The 17,051-nt window shown below is 39.1% G+C and overlaps 1 protein-coding gene across 4 annotated transcripts in view; it reads right to left on the bottom strand.

Annotated features, from left to right (window-relative positions):
• The window catches only part of ENPP2 (ectonucleotide pyrophosphatase/phosphodiesterase 2), a 186,816-nt gene that overhangs the window by 22,114 nt on the left and 147,651 nt on the right, over window positions 1–17,051 (bottom strand). For 2 of the 4 annotated variants that reach the window (XM_027854024.1, XM_027854023.1), the window contains exons 20-22: window positions 7,185–7,259; window positions 3,426–3,562; window positions 1,261–1,396 (exon numbers count right to left, since the gene is read on the bottom strand). In XM_027854024.1, the coding sequence (XP_027709825.1) occupies window positions 1,261–1,396; window positions 3,426–3,562; window positions 7,185–7,259 (348 nt within the window). The remainder of the gene's footprint in view (window positions 1–1,260; window positions 1,397–3,425; window positions 3,563–7,184; window positions 7,260–17,051) is intronic. The other 2 variants (XM_027854026.1, XM_027854025.1) reach the window with 1 other exon arrangement.

Below are 17,051 nucleotides of genomic sequence, written 5' to 3'. Positions count from 1 at the left end.
CAAACATAATATGGTTTCATGTGTATATATAAATATATACATATACATATACATATATACATATATATGCATTTGAGTATATATATATGTATATGTTTATGGATATCTATGAATATATACATGAATATATGCACATACATACATGGTGTGTGTTTCCACATTCAGTTGCAGTGGAGGGGGGGAGTAGAATAAAGTAAAAACTGCACAGAAGAGAACAAAAGAAAACCTACAAGGAAGCAAAGAAAAGATGAACAGCTTTGAAAATAATGTGTAGTATTTATTATATAGGTTTTCTTGAGATGGAAATTTATTGCTTTATATTGAATCCTCTCACATCCTGCTGTGTACACGGTAATTTTTTTTCTTCTCTTATTTTGTATTTAAGTTTGAAATAAATTTTAAAACTTAAAAAAAGAAACAAATACATTTGTCACTTTCTCAGTAGAAAGAATACTGACCTTGAAGTTAGAAACCTGGGTTCATGACCTAGCTCTGCCGCTTACTAACAATGTGATCTTTGGAAAAATCATTTTTACTTTTCTGAGCCTTGATTTCTCCATCTGTAAAATGGTGCTAATACTTGTTCTACCTATCTTACAGGTGTGCTTTATGGAAAATACTATATAATCCAAAGACAGATATAGAAAGATAGATAGACAGACAGATAGATAGGCAGACAGACATAGGTATAGGTATAGGTACATATGAGAGTTATTGTTAATATTATTGCATTTCCTCTCACTAGAGATTTCTCCATGTTCAAGGTCTTAACTACTGTTTTCTTTGTCCCCTGAGGAAAACTAACAAGAGTTATACTCCCTGTTCACCCAGCTCCAGATCCCCTTTCTCTAATCCCATTTCTCCATCTCATCCACAGGTATATCACAAGGCACTTTGTCAAGAGCTTTGGTGAAACGCAATTACATTATGCCCATGGCGTTCCTCGTATCTGCCAACCTGGATTTGGAGTCTGAAGAGCTGGATTCAAATACCGCCTTAGCTACTTCCAGGTTACCTGTGTAAGTTGGGTGAGTCACTTGCCCATTTTGGGCTTCAGTGTCCTCATCTCTCACGTGAGGAGGTTGGACAATGTGATCTCTTAAATCCCTTCCAGCTTTAAAGGCTATGCCACTAAACTGGATCCCATTTTGCTGAATCTGTAAATACACTTAACCAGAAGACTGCTAAATTTGACAGAATGGGTTTCACCATGCATCATCCAGCCACCTGATGACCAAACACAGGCACCAAACAACTTACGGGGAGGGAAGAGGAATCCATAGGAGATCTGTTTATCATTTTTGTAAGCCAAACAGTTCTGACTGTAACTTGGAGAAACGCGAACATCTGGTCGTACACAATTGGTCAAGTGCTCAGGAATGCTAGAGACCTCGGCCTGCAGCAAAAGGCAAATGAACACTATGATGCTAAGATTGTTTTTTTTTTTAAAGGACATTGAAATCAGCATGAAAAAGAGGCTAGGATTGGCTCTGCTCAGAACCAAAGAAAAGAAAGGAGGGAGAAAAGGCTTTTACCTTACCTCATCTAGTTTCCTAAAAAAAAAAAGCATGATTCTAGCAATTGTAGCATATATCCTTCATACACAAACATGCACCACTAGGGAACTTAAAAATTGAGTTCCTGACAGTGAGAAGGGATTGTTTTTTTGGGTCATCTCAAGAATATTCAGATAATCCTAACTAGAAGGTCTCTAAGCATTTTGGGGCCTTAGTTTCCTGATATGTGAAAAAGAGGAGTTAGGTAAGGTGGAGTCCGGAATACCTGGTTTCAAGTGCTGCCTCAGACACTTACTTAGCTGTGTAACCCTGGGCTAAACACTTAACCTCTCTAAGCCTCCATTTCCTGATCTTAAAATGGAGACAATAATAACACCTGCCTCATAGAGCTGCTTGTAAGGATCAAATGGCATAACATGTAAAGCAATTTGCAAAACTTAAAACATTATCATCAATTGTTATTATATTATTATGTCATTATTATTATATTATTATATATTATTATTATAAATCTAGAACTGGAACAAACTTCAGAGTCATCCAGTTGAAGACTCAATTTACAGATAAGGAAACTGAGACCCAGGGAGATTAAGTGATTTACTCAAAGTCATAAAGCCAATTAAGCATCAGAGGTAAGACTGGAATCCAGGCCTGCTGACTTCACAGTCAGTGCTCTGCCAGTTCTAAATCTCATGACTGCAGACAAGCATATACTATAGAGAAAAAAGAACCAGCTCTAGAATTAGAGGACCTGTTTTCAAATCTCATCTTTAATACTTACACTACCTGTGTTACTTCCTCTTCCTGGTCCTCGGTTTCCTCATTTGTAAAATTAGGTTAGACCCAGTGATCTCTGAGGTCTTTCCAGCTTTACATGCATGGTCCTATTTCTCTCTCTGGTCTTCAGGTCCCTTCTCTACACAACGAAGACAGTGACATTTTCATTGTCTGCTTCATGGAATTGTCGTGAGGATTGAAGAAGACAACAAATGTGAAAGCTCTAAAATGGCACCCATCTTCTACCCTCAGCAAGCTTCCACTATCCTTCTTTGACCACTGGAGATGCTCCACAATAGTCTAACAACACCTGACAGGGACGGTACAAAAGAGATTAATCTGGGAGAGCTTAAGACTAGAAGGAATCTTCTTTCCAACCTTGGCATTTTATGATTCTATGATAAATCTACCTTTTCTTTCTAAAAAGTTGATAAAGGTATCAGGTTTTTTTTTTAATCTAAAGAAAGACCTATATAGCTTTCCTCTCCTTCACAGAACTGATATTCCTCCCAAGCAGCAAGTTAGATCTTTAGCTTTTCAATGTATTCAGTGGTTACCTAAGTGTCTGAACAAGTCACTTTACCTACCTCCCAAAGCTAAAACTGTACCGAGGTATTTGGGGGATTTGCTTCACTTGGGGATCCAGAGCCTAACTGGGAACCTGCCCCTCATCATCTGGTAATTTACATTTTTATGTGCTCCATAACTATTTCAGGCATAAGAGTTGACATTTACGATGCACTTTAAGATTTTCAAAGACTATTTATTATATACATTATCTTAGTTCAATCTTATAGCAACCCTATAAGATGGGTGCTATTATTATCTCCATTTTATAGATGAGAAAACTAAGGTTCAGTGATGACACAGGACCTATTAATAACAAAATTCCTGCCTATGGCCCTCATCCCTTTATACCTAATTTACTTCCAGGAGTAATTTGGAAAGTGTGAGAGAAGTGTGATCATGCTATGAGTCCAGTTTCTGGGACTTCTCTCACCAAGAAAAGTTAAAGCCTTGTTTAGATACAATTTAAGTAAGCTACAGTATTTATCTTCCTATTAATACAAGGAATATGATATAAAATCAAATACTGGAAAACTCAATTCAAAACTCAATTCTTTCAATGACCTGTTTGGAAACAGTATAGGATGTCCACAGTGGCATTAGGAGTGTTTCACTATAGCCGCTTTCAAAATCATGGTGATACAAGATATTATATCTAGTCCGATAAAGTACTGCAGGTCGACCATAAAGGAGATGTCTCTCTAGGAAAGGAAAAAAAAAGAAAGGATTTCATTAAAGACAGTTTAGATTGTACAAACAATATGGAAAAGATATTGGAGGAGAGCCAAGTTATCCAAAATTTGCTCACTTTAGTAATAATATAGCGCCTTCCCCTTAATTTAATCAAGTTAGTACCTAACCCTCTTTGTGGTTTATCTGATCACCTTGGAAGAATGGTGTGTTTTCTTTTTTAAACAAGAAGTTACAATAGCATAGAACTTCTTTACTTACAAAGCTTTTTCACATATATTGTCTTATTTGATTCAAGTCTTCTACATAAACCAAAATAATCATTTTAAAATTTTAATAATTTTTTATATTGTCATTTTAGGCTGTGGATCTTTTCATCCTAAATTTAAAAGCTAGTATCAAGGGTAGGGAAGTTTTGTAGTCACTTCTGGAATGATTTGACTAGATAATAGTCTTATTTTGATGTCACTCTGTCCAGACCCTCATCACTGCCATCTAGTGACCTTTAAAACACTCTACCAGGGAACCTACCACCTTGAGGCCACATGTGGCCTTCTAGGTCCTTGAGGGCAGCCTTTTGACTGAGTCCAAGTTTTACGGAACAAATCCTTTTATGGGAATTTGTTCTATGAAGTTTGGATTCAGTCAAAGGACTGCACTTGAAGACTTAGAGGGTCACATGTGGCTTCAAGGTTACAGGTTCCCCACCCCTGCTAACCATTTCCTCAATAATCATAGTACAAGGGCCACATTCTTCCATCTACCCAGACCCCTGCTCTCATCCTAAACCCCTTCAATATTCACAATTATGATCCTTCACACATCCTGGACCACTTTAAGTCTCAAGGCCTGTCTCCATTCTATAAGGGTAATCATAGTAAGACCTTACCTCAACACATGAAACTATTCCACCTCCAAGAACTCTCCCCTCTCTGGGTCACAAGCTTCTGTCTTTCTACTTCTCCCATTGCTTGCTCCTCCACCGGCTCAGGGCCTTCATGATACAATCTGGTTCTCCCCATATATATCCCCTAATCTGGCACCACTTCCCTCTATTTATACTTCCTTTGATTGTTCCTTCTTGGTCTTCTTCAGTACAGCTTCCTCTTCTTCTAACCTAAGTCTCCCCAAGGCCTTCTCTATTGTCCTCCTTGAAGACCTCATCCATTCCCAAGGTTTTAATTATCACCTCTACGAAAATGATTCCAAATTTATATATATTTCCAGGTTCATCTTCTTCCCAGAACTCAAATTTTGCTTCTCCAACTGCCTTTTGGACACCTTCCCCTGGATGTCCCCCCCCCCAGTATTTGCCTCAATATGTCTAAAACTGAACCCATTCCCCACCCAGCCACCCCCAACCTCAAAAAACCTATTCCCTCCTCCTTAACTCTTTCTGTTGCTAGCATGAATATCTTCCTGGTCAACCAGACTCTAAACAAATGAGTTATCCTTCTTCTTTCATCTCCTTCACCCTCTACATTCAACCAATAGCTAAATCCTGCTAATTCTACCTGAATGATTTCTCTCAAATGTTCCTCTCTCCTCTACATTTATAAGCCCACCAACTCATTACCATTCACTTAGATTATCGCAATACTATTCTTGTAGGTCTTACTGGGTTCATTATTTACCTTTTCTAATTCATACTTCATACTATTAATGAAATAATGCATCAAAGCAAAGATCTAATTATGTTAGTTTCTGCTCCAAACCTTCACTGGCTCCCTATTAAATATAGGAAAAACTAAACTCCTTACCTTGCAGTCAGGCTCCTCCAACATCAGTAGACTGGCTCCAACTGACCTACCTTTCCAGACTAATTTCCGACTCCCTCCTCCTGCTCTACATGTCATTCGATAACCAGCTGATCCCCGAGTCCTGCACAGTCTGGCCTTCGTTCATTCACCTTCTCTCCACGACAGCATACTCTGCTCCACATTTTTGAGTCTTAAAAACCCTCTCACCCTTCAAGACTCAGATGATTCCAACTCCTCAAAGAAAACTCCTGATTCTCCTTGCTATAGGTGATTTCTCCTTTCTTGAATTTCTTTCTTGCGCTTTATCTGGATCTTACCTTCACCCCGATTCCATTCTACCTTGTATCCCAGGAATTTAAAATAAGAAAATATTTGGACAGTACTTTGCAAACCTTAAGATGCTGTGTAAATGCAAGCTACTTTATTTTTATATTACATATCAAATAAGATAATATATGTAAAGCACTTTGTAGATCTTAAGGAGATGTATGAATGTCAGCTTTGTTATTACTATTATTATCGCTATTATATCACATCTACCCCTGTTAAACTATAAGCTCATCAGGGGCAGGCCCTGTCATTCTTCATCTTTGTTTCTCAGGCACCTACCATAATGCCTTAGATCAAGCAGATGCTTAATAGAGTCTTGTTGATTTTGATTGACTCAATTAGTTACATTTGACCCCAGGAGAGATTAATCAAATGAAGTGATCAAATGAACCAGTGATTTAATCAAGGGGAAGGCTCTCTGTTGATCATTATTTGCAAACTGAAATTCAAATTTGCATTATTTGAGCATTAAAGAAAGTAGTGAGGAGCAATTAAAGTAAGCAGCTGTATCGCGTGAAGAAAGGGAATCTCCTCAGGTAAGACATTAAACAAACATGTATGAATAAAATAAGTGTACGTTTCAGGGGGTCATTCCTCCCACTGATGGAGGTGGGGAGAGAAGGATGATAGTTTGAATTTCAATTTTCAAGAACCTCCATCAAGGTTCCCAAATGTTGCCTCAGACAAATGTGGGGAAAACCATTCTCATGGAGAAATCTATTCTCACAGGGAAGAAGCTCAAGACCTTTCACACTAAAAAATAAAGTGGGGGGGGGGGCAGCTAGGTGGAGCAGTGGATAGAGATCAGGCCTTGGAGTCAGGAGGACCTGAATTCAAATGTGACCTCAGATACTTGACATTTACTAGCTGTTGTGACCCTGAGCAAGTCACTTAACCCAACTGCCTCACTAAAAAGCCAAAAAAGAAAAAAAAAGGAAAAAAGTTCTTAAAACTTTCACACACAGATATCAGAAGTGGCAGGAACCTTAATTGATCTATTTTGGAAAGGCCAAAGACTGAGCTGTCCCAATTACAGAAAAATGGAACTTGGTAGCCTGAAGGCAAAATATTTTGTGCCTAAGGCTTGGATGATTAAAGGTCCCCCAAATGATAATCAAATTATCCTTATTTCATTTGGAAAAAAAAATTCCTGGCAACCACTTATTCAATTCTTTATACATGTTGTTTTAATTGGAGCATTACCATTCTATGCAAATAACCAAGAAAACCCTTTGGAGTATACTTTGGAAGATCCCCCCAAGTAGAACCATTGATTTGAGGCAAAAGGGCCCATCCTGCTCTCACAAATTTCCCGTGGATGTTTTGGGACTCATCCGAGTCATAATAAGAGGCATAAGCCTCATTTCATGCACTATACTTGGGAGACCAGAGAAGGAATTGTAGCCAAGGGAGATATCATCGGAGGTGGGGGGGGGGGGGGGGGGGGGGGGGGGGGGGGGGGAGAGAAGCCACCAAATCAGAGCCGTCATACTTGGGGAACAGGCGAGCCAACCCAGACCTTCCTTCAAAACTCAAACCAAACCTTTTCTAGGCTCAAAAATTCCATTAACGTTTTCCTTGTTTTCATTTCTGCTGCCTCTGAATTTTCTGGTTTCAGCTGGAAGCAGAAGCATCAGAATTCTATGAGAGGCTATTCTCATTTCATCTGTTCCACTTCAGTGCTTACCAAACACATTCCTCAGAAAATCTGAATACCAACCCAATATTCCGGATCTATTCCACCGGGGAAGCGAAGGATTAGCAGCTGCTTCTCATTGTCACTCCTAATCCTGCTCTCCTCACAGCGGGCATTTAACGATCCACTTAGAGCATTTATTGACTCCAGCAGTTGGGACGCTCCCACCATCTCCATCTCATCTCTGACCACGCCTAAACAGGGGCCTTCTTTCACGGCAAACCAGGGAAATTTGATGGCTGCCCCATGCTCGTTACTGGTTTGTTTCAACTTCTATGTCTTTATGCTATTCTTTACTACCCAATGCGTAAACGTACCCGTACACATATGCGTGCATACACACACACACACACACACACACACACCCTCATCCCCTCCACCAAGAAACTCCCCTCTTTCAAAATCTTGCTCAAGATTCTCTTCCTCTAGGCAGCCTCCCCAGATTAACCCCACTCTTCTCTCTCATTTCTGCTTGTTTGAAGCTCTTAAATTATGTTTTGTTTCAAGTAACATTTGTTTAATAAGTATTTCTCTGAGCGCCTATTATTTGCAAGGTATTGTGGTAGTCTGTGGTAGAATACACAAGAACCATCCCTGCTCTCCTGGAGTTTGCTGTCTAGTTACTAGTTACTACTCAGCAGATTGTATATTTAGTCTCTCTAATTGAATTTTAATCTCTTCAAAGACAAAGACCCAGAATCCTATTTTATTGTGTTTTCTATCTGTCTGTGGAAAATTCAAGACTTGGGGCCAGATTGAGGGGCGTTGGGGGTGGGGAGAGACACAAAAGCTTGTCTATCTTACTGGGACAAGTTGTTATCTCCATTTAATTTCCCACTGCATGCCTTTGCATAATCCATCCCCAGGTTTGAAATGGAATTTTTCCTCATCTCCACCTCTCAAAATCCCCATCTTCCATCAAGGTTCCACTCAAGTACATCCTACTCCACAAATTTTTCCCTGAGTTTCCAGGGTAACAGGATCATAGGATCATAGATTTATAGTTGGAAGGGGGCTTAAAGACCATCTAACTAAACCCTTCATTGTTCAGATTAGGGAAGGGAGGCCCAGAGAGGTTGTGATTTTCCCAAGGTCATATTGGTACCAAATGACAGATGCCGGATTTGAACCTAGGTTTTCCGACACCAAACCCAATCCTTATTCCAATATACACTATTGCTTCTGGTTCTCTCTCTCTCTCTCTCTCTCTCTCTCTCTCTCTCTCTCTCAGAAGCTACATGAATACAGATATTTTTTGTTATCTCCACATCTACCATAGCATCTCACACGCTATGTGTAATAGTGCCTTAATATCTGTCAAGTGGAATCCAATCAGCAAGGAAGGATAGAAAGGATAGATAGCCTCCAACAGGGAAAGAAAGAATACTCAGATTCTCAAAGCATCCATGGTACCCAAACTTTGAAAGCAATTTCCCCACCCAGACACTGATCCACAGGGTCTGGGATAGATCCACTTGAATCATAACAATTTGGCCCACAAAACAAAGTTAATAACTCATTTCTCTTTGTAAAAATTATTTCAACTGGAACCATGGCTAAGATATGAAGATCTGGATTGGAACAGTAAGCAAGGTTCAGAAAATTCAGAATCTCAGCCCAAGCTCCTTCTTGTGAAATTGTGGGAAAGCCACACAACTTTATTTCTGGGTGGGAAACATTGTCTTCTGCCCCAATGAAGTCACAAATGCCTATGTATTATAGGTCACAGTCCTTGGGTATGAAAGCTTTTGTCTCACAGTGGTCATTGCCAGAGATAATAAGTGTGTCACTCTACTTTTTCAGTGTGTGGTGGGCTTGTTTCTTCTAATTATCCTTTTCTTTTCTTCCCAGTCTAAGTTACCACCCGCTAGAATACCAGACAGAGGCTTTCTTTCCTCCACTTCCCAGGTCAGTGTTTACAGTGGCTTCTCTCTGATGCAAGCCAGGGTTCTCCTCCATATGCCACACTTGGCAGGACATTCATAGCCAAGTCTTTTTAAGTGTTGTGGTTCAATTCTTTTTTAAAGGCTTCCAAAGTCTGGTCATCCAAACTTGAGTTTCTATTTCTTTTCCCTCCTCAGTTTCCTGATTCATATTCCCACGGATTAGCTGGCCGACTTTTCAACCACAAGAAAATCTTTCCTCTTTCTCTTTTCTCTAAGTCTTTACTCTCACAATAAGATGTCCTTGAAAATGCTGAACAGGATCTCAACCTGGGAACCCACTGTGTTATAAACTAAATTTCTCTTGCTGTCTAGCATGAATGCTCTCCTCAATTGTGCAGTGGTTCTTTCTGTCCACTTTCTTTCAGGCAAGTCAAACTTCCATCCAGGAAAAAAAATTTAAATACTTTCTCTTTGTAAGAGTTCTTTACTCTTCACAGAATTTCAGATTTAGAGGCAATCCAGTCCCACTCATGCCTGAACAAGAATCCCCTTTACAAGATGCTGGACAAGTGGTAATGCAGCCTTTGTTTGAAGGCCTCAAGGAACAGGAGACTCACTACCTTTGAAAACAACCTATTCTACTTTTAGACGGCTCTAATCGTTAGGACATTTTTTCCTTGTATGAAATCTAATTTGCTTCTCTCTAATTTTTACTCATTGCTTATAGCTGTTGCAAAGATTTGTCTGATCTCATTTCTGCACAACAGTTCTTTGAGTGGAAGCAAACTATCTCTAATATGCTGAAGCTATCTATAATCTAATCCTTCTCTTCTCCAAGCCTAAGCATCCCCATGTCTTTCAGCTGATCCTTTTATGGCACAGTTTCCATGCCTCTAACCATTCTTACTGTCCTCTGCTGCATATGCCACAGTCTGTCAATAACTCTCCTAAACTGTGATGCTCAAAATTTACCACTATGTTCCAGATATTATCTGACCAGAACAATGTACAATGGCTTTATTATTTTCTTCATACTAGACACGATGCCTCTATTAATATGGTCTAAAATGGCGTGAGTGGTTTTTTGGCTACCATGTCACTGTTGACATAGTGAGCTTGTAGACGACTAAAAACCATTCATTAAAACTGCTGTGTAGCCATGCCTCCCCATATCCAGTACTTAAAGAATTACTTAAAAAAAAACCTAACTACAGGACTTTGCATTTATCACTTCTAAATTTCATCTTATAAGAGGAATTGTGGCATATGGGTGTTGGTGAATACCTATGCCATAATCATTTTTGGGATCTCATAGAAAAGATTCTCAAATAAATACAGTTTGAACTAGAAGACCTCTGAGATCCCTCCTAGCTCTGAGATTCTGCGATATGTTGTCTTCCCATCTACCTTTAGCAATGGTCCTATATATTATCTGCGCTTCTCTTTGTTCCCAACATAGCTTTTAAAAGTCCCTTTTGTTGTCCTTGGCATTCATGAACAGCCTCAGCTCACTATGAGCCTTAATGTTCCCAACACTATTCTTGTGGGACTACGCTTTTTTTTTGTTATTTTCTTCAGTTATCTTCTCCTGCTCGTAGGTATCTTTTCAAAGGCTAAACTAATCTATGCAATTACTGTATACATATCAGTCTCTTAGACATGCGACCTTAGGCAAATTTCTCCATGCCTCAGTTTCCTCATTTGTAAAATGTGGATAAAGATTACAACTAACCTCATAGGATTATTGCAAGGATCAAATAAGAATATGTATCTGTGTGGGTACATGTGTGTGTGTGTATATATATGTATATATATATATATATATGTGTGTGTGTGTATAGCACTTTACAGTCCTTAAAGCAGTATATTGACATTAGCAGTTATTGTTATTATCAAGACAACGTTTATCCTTCTTTCCCATTAGAATCATTTGCTTGTTTCATCAGAATTTTATTCATTTGAATATTTCATTCCTAAATTCTACAGGGCAAGATGATCCTGTGTGACAGGACCATCTTGCCCTGTAGAATTTAGGCTATGAGATCCCAATCAGTTTGTTTTCTGAACCCTTAGAAATCTCTCACTCAAAAATCTAAGGTGTATAAGTATTTATAGCTTTCTCTTTATCATAAATTCTATGATGGAACATCCCCTTCTATCTATCTTCTCCCCAGGGGTGGGGAACCTGTGGTCTGGAGGCTACATGTGGCCCTCTAGGTCCTCAAGTGTAACCCTTTGACAGAATCTAAACTTCACAGAACAAATCCTCTCAATAAAAGGATTTGTTCTGTAAAACTTGGATTCAGTCAAAAGGCTGTACCCAAGGACCCAGAAGGCTACATGTGGCCTTGAGGCTGCAGGTTCCCCACTAATATCCCATCAATTCTCCTTTAGCAACCAATTCTCTTTGGGATCAGAATCAGGTCCAGAGTAAGCTATTCTCTATATCTCTTCCTCCACCTTTTGAAGAATGAATTTAAAGGCAAGTCAAGAATTTATCACGTGTATTGCTTTTAGGGGAGCAGAAGAAAAGAGAGATGGGAGAGGGAGAGAGGGCAATCCTATATATTATGGTCTCTGCTAGATTTGTGATCTATTGTCTTCTACTTCCTCCTTCTCTCCAGCTCCCCTCTAGGATATTCCATCCACAATGTCACTTACGTCTCTCCCTCCCCAAATGCTCACTACCATGATTCCCCCTCCAGTTCATGGATTTTCTTGCATGAGTTCATTTTCTTGATCCAATGCTTCTCTTTCACCACTTTTAGTTAATCTGTTCCTTTGAAATAAGGAATCCCTTTCCATAGCTATGTTCCAGTATGAGTCATAGTGATACCTATAAAATAGCTCCCTTCATTGATGTACTTGTAGATATGATTTATCACTGCACACATTCTACCCCCATTTGATCACAAGCTCTTTGAGAGAGGTAACTGTCATATTTCATCTTCTTGTCTTTTCCTCCACTACTTTTGATGAAGAGCTGAACCACAAATTAAAATGTATAATAAAATATCCATTGAGTTGCATCTCTACATATAAATGATTCATTGCTACCAAAATATATCAGGATAGTCTAGCTACATTAAGTGAACAGTTCTTACAGATGTATCTGGCTCATACTGGTTATTCCAGAAAATAAAAGCCTCTTTTGGAAAATTAGCAATAAAAAGAAGAGCACCCAAAGTGCAGGATTTCCTCTGAAAGGATCAAGATTTCTCTGAACAATGCACACTCATGTACACACACACACACACACACACACACACACACACACACACTCTAATAGGATCAGTCAGTTTCCACTCTGGTAGAACATTTCATATTTTGGAGATGTGACGCCCTTGGACCTGCATAAATTAGATGTTTATTTTCTTTTGAAGAAGCTCTTTTTGGCCCCAGATATTGGAACTAATATCAATAGGTGAAAATTGAGAAGTGAGTGATTTAGGTTTGATGTAAAGAAAACCACCTAATAATTACAGCTGTCCAAAAGTGGAATGGGCTGCCTTAGGAAGCAGTGGGTTCCCTTCATTGAAGCCCTTCAAGCAAAAGCTGGACAACCACTTGTAAGGTTGTCCCAGAAAAAAGGGCTCCTTTTTCACATGTGAGTTGGACTTGATGACTTCTAACGACCCTTCCCAATCTCACATTCTGATATTGTCTTTTAAAGTGCTCCTCTGCTAAAGCATCGAAAGATTTATGTGAACTGATGCAAATTAAAGGAAGCAGAACTAGGAAAGCAATGTGCACAATAACTACAATAATGTAAATAGAACAACAAAATAATCAAAACAAATACAGTGAAATTGCAATGACCAAGTTTGCCCCCAAAGAAGAGATATGAGAAAGTAACCACTCCTTCCACCTTATCTCCCCCACTTCTTTTCAGAAATAAGAGACTATGCATGTGGACATTGATAGGGTTAGGGACTGGATCTGTGATTTCATTGCTATAGAGAACTCCCAGGTAAGGAAACTCCCTCTACCAATTCAGGCTGCCACTTTCTCTACAAATTATTATTCTTAGAGAATTGCTTAGGGCATTGTGAGATTAAATGACTTGACCAGGATCATAGAAAAAAAATGTTTTTAAATCTCTGCCCTTTACTATGCCCATAGGGCTGAGGCTTAGTCAGTCCTAGTCTGTCTTTTGGTCAAAACATATTACTGCAATTTCTGTCCTCTCTCTCCTACATTCTGTTGGGGGGTGGGGGTGGGGTCAAAAAAATGGAATCCTGGTCTAGGTTAACCCTGAGATCCACTTTTTGTGGTTTTTGTTCTAGTTTGTTTTTTGTTTTTTGTTTGGTTTTGTTTTATTCTTCATTGTTTGCTATTTTTGTTCCCTGTTTTTATCGTAAACTTAATCAATAAACATTTTAATACAAAGAAGAACAAGAAAGAAGATTGTATAAGGATCTCTGAGCTTCTGGTACGTGGAATTTGAGGAAATCCTCCTTTAAGGGTCTACTTCAGAGGAATATAAGTATTTAATATCTCTTAGGGGAACACCCTGAAGAGTAACTCTCTACCAGGTTCTCTCAGAAAAGACTGAGGAAGGTTAGGGCTGGAATGGTTTTCAAAGGACCTCTTGGGAACTCTCCAAACCCGCTGCTGCTCTGATTCCCTTTGAGTCAAACCATTGGGGTGATTCTCTCAAGGCAAGAGTATCTTAAATCCCATTCTCCCCATGTTGAGTCTACAGTTTCTACTGAGTAGGAGGAGTGGAGAGCACTGGGGAGGAGGGGACAGTGAGGATAGGTACCATCATATGAATGCATTACCACTGACAACCAAATGTACTTATTTATTCTCAGCCAAAGTGGTTTCCTGGGGGGCAGCTAGGTGGTGCAGTGGATAGAGCACCGGCCCTGAAGTCAGGAGGACCTAAGTTCAAATCCGGCCTCAGACCAAACACTTGACACTTACTAGCTATGTGACCCTGGGCAGGTCACTTAACCCCAACTGCCTTAAAAAAAGGGGGGGGTGGTTTCCTGGCATCATTGGGGCTGGCCTAAGCCTACAGAAAAGACACTAGGGCATTAACAGCAATACTGTTAACTGTTTCTTAGCTATTTCCTGAGGGAGAATAGCCTCAAGTTTCTCTTTGTGCCCTGGTGATTCCATATCTGGGGAACTCAAACCATCCAATATTTTTCCAAGCAGGGATCCAAATCTTCACATGAGGAAGATGTTCACTGGAGCCCCAACGAAGGATCAGGCTAAAGCACTCTATGTCCCCAGTACAGTTTGTCAACCTTTTGTTTGGCTGCCGACTAACTTTAGACTACTCTCCAAGCTGCCTTCATCCAAGAAGCTCCCAAATATCCTGCATATCCCATGATCAAAGGGGAGCTAAGAAAAATAGGGTGGGAGAGAGATGAAGACCTTATAAAAAGGACAAAATCAAAGAAGTCAAAGAAAAACAAAACCCTTGAACTAATTTCTTCAGCTTCCCCTAATCAGATGGGAAGCCACGCATAGGCTAATGGGAATCATATGCAAGCTAATAGATTTAGCAACAGAACAGTAAAAAGGAAAAAACACACACAGCACACCCTCTTACTGGTTTGTGAAACTGAGGGGGAGGAGTAGTAATAGTACTGAAGCCAAATTTTTTTTTAAAAAAACTATAATCATCATAGAAATGAGGCATATATATCATATAGAATAAAACCTTAGCTATCTGTTGCTTTCAGAAAGTAAGCCATTCAGTTTTCCATTTAGCTCAGAGTTTAACCTCTTTAAGTATCAAAGCAATTTTTTTTAGTTTAATAATTTTGGATAGAAATCTTTCTAAAACGAATCACACTCTTCCCTATTCTCTTAAACAGAGGATATTAAACATAATCTAACATTTTCACTATTTCCAGAGCATTTTATTCAGTTCTGGGCATTATATTTTAAAAAGGATGTTAATAATTAATGAGAATAATCAATTAATAATTAATGAGAATGTCCAAAGAAGGGAAATCAGGATGGTGAAGGTCCTCACATTCCTGTAATGAAAGGGTCAGTAGAAGGAAATGAAGATGTTTAGCCTGGAAAAGAGAAGACTGTGGGGAATAAGAGCTATCTTCATCATCAGAAGGGCTGTCATGGCAGAAGGAATGGGTTTATTCTACTTGGCCCTAGAATACAGAATTGGGAATAGTTTACATGTCTCAACAAGTCAATGAGCCAGTTAATAAGCATTTCTTTAGCACTTAGTATGTGCCAAAGACTGTGTTAAGTACTGGGGATATAAAGAAAGGCAAAATCAGTCCCACCTCTAAGACACTGACAGTCTGATGGGAGGACAATGTGCAAATAACTGGGTACATAGAAAAAAATATGATAAATAGAAGGAAATCCAAGATGGGAAAGAACAAGTAATAGTGGAGGGGTGGGAGAGAACCAGAATAGGTTTCCTGAAAAAAAGGTAGAATTTCATCTTAAAGGAAGCATCAAGTTTGAGGCGTCCAAAAGTCAGGGGAGATAGATCAATATAGAAATAGATATAGATATAGATAGATACAGATATGTGTGTATGTGTACATATACACATACATATATTGTGCATATATATGTTTATACATACATACATGTATATATAGCTGTTAAGTTGTTCCATCATGTCCAACTCTTTGTGACCCTGTATGGGGTTTTTTTTGGCAAAGATATTGGAGTGGTTTGCCATTTCCTTCTCCACTGGATAAGGCAAATAGCTGGTGAGCGTCTGAGGCTGTATTTGAACTCAGATCTTCCTGACTCATAGATAGATAGATAGATAGTTCTGGAAATTATCTGCATAGAGATGATAATTGAACCCACCAGAAATGATGGGATGATCAAGTGGGATAGTATAGAGAAAAGGGCCCAAGACTAAATCTTGGGAAGGGGGGGAAGCTACAGTTATTGGACATGACACAAACGAAGATCCAACAAAGGACAATGAGCATTAATTAGGCAGGTAGGAGGAGAACCAGTTGAGAGCAATGTCATGAAACACTGGAGAAAAGAGAGCATCCAGGAGGACAGAGGTTAAGAAGTATAAGGACTGAGAAAAGACAATTAGATCAGGCAATTAAGTTCACTGTTAACTTTGAAGAGGTAAGTTTTGGTTAAGTGATGATAGAAGCCAGAATGCAAAGAATTAAGAAGAAAAGAAATGGAAGGACCTGAATAGTCAGATTTTGAAGACATTGAGCTGAGAAGGGGAAGCAAAATACAGGATGACACCTAATAGGGAATGGTTGGATCAAATGAGTGTTTTTGAAGGAAGGAGTAGATGCAGACACATTGTAAATAGCAGGGAAGAAGTCAGCAGATATGGAAATATTGAAGATGAGAGAGTGGTAGTGATAGTGGAGGCAATCTGCTGGAAAAACAAGATGGGCTAGCATCAAAGGTACACATAGAGATGTCTGCCATGGCAAGGAGAAGAGTCATCTCTTTAAGGGAGAGATGGGTGAAGAAGGAGATGAAGGAGGAAGATGACTGAGTGATGTAAGATGAGGATGAGGGGAAAAGAAGAAACTCTAAGCAAATAGCCTCAATATGTTCAGTAAATACGAGGCAAGATCCTGTGATTAGAGAATAGGGAGACAGATACCATGGAATACCTAAAGAGAGACAAGATGGTAAAAAGGCAAATTCATATTGATATAAATGTTTTTTTAATTAAAAAAAACTAGCAGCTAGAGTTATCTAGATGAGGATTGGGTTTCCTCCAGAAGTAATGGGTTTTCCTTCACTTAAAGTATTCAAACAAATGCTAATTGATCACTTGTCAGGTATATAATAAAGATCCTGGATTAGGATGACCTCTGAGATCCCTGCCATCCCT

This window comes from Vombatus ursinus, unplaced genomic scaffold (genome assembly GCF_900497805.2).
Source record: "Vombatus ursinus unplaced genomic scaffold, bare-nosed wombat genome assembly UNPS02010284.1, whole genome shotgun sequence".
Classification (NCBI taxonomy): Eukaryota; Metazoa; Chordata; class Mammalia; order Diprotodontia; family Vombatidae; genus Vombatus; species Vombatus ursinus.
This window is presented reverse-complemented; position numbering and strand designations above follow the sequence as displayed.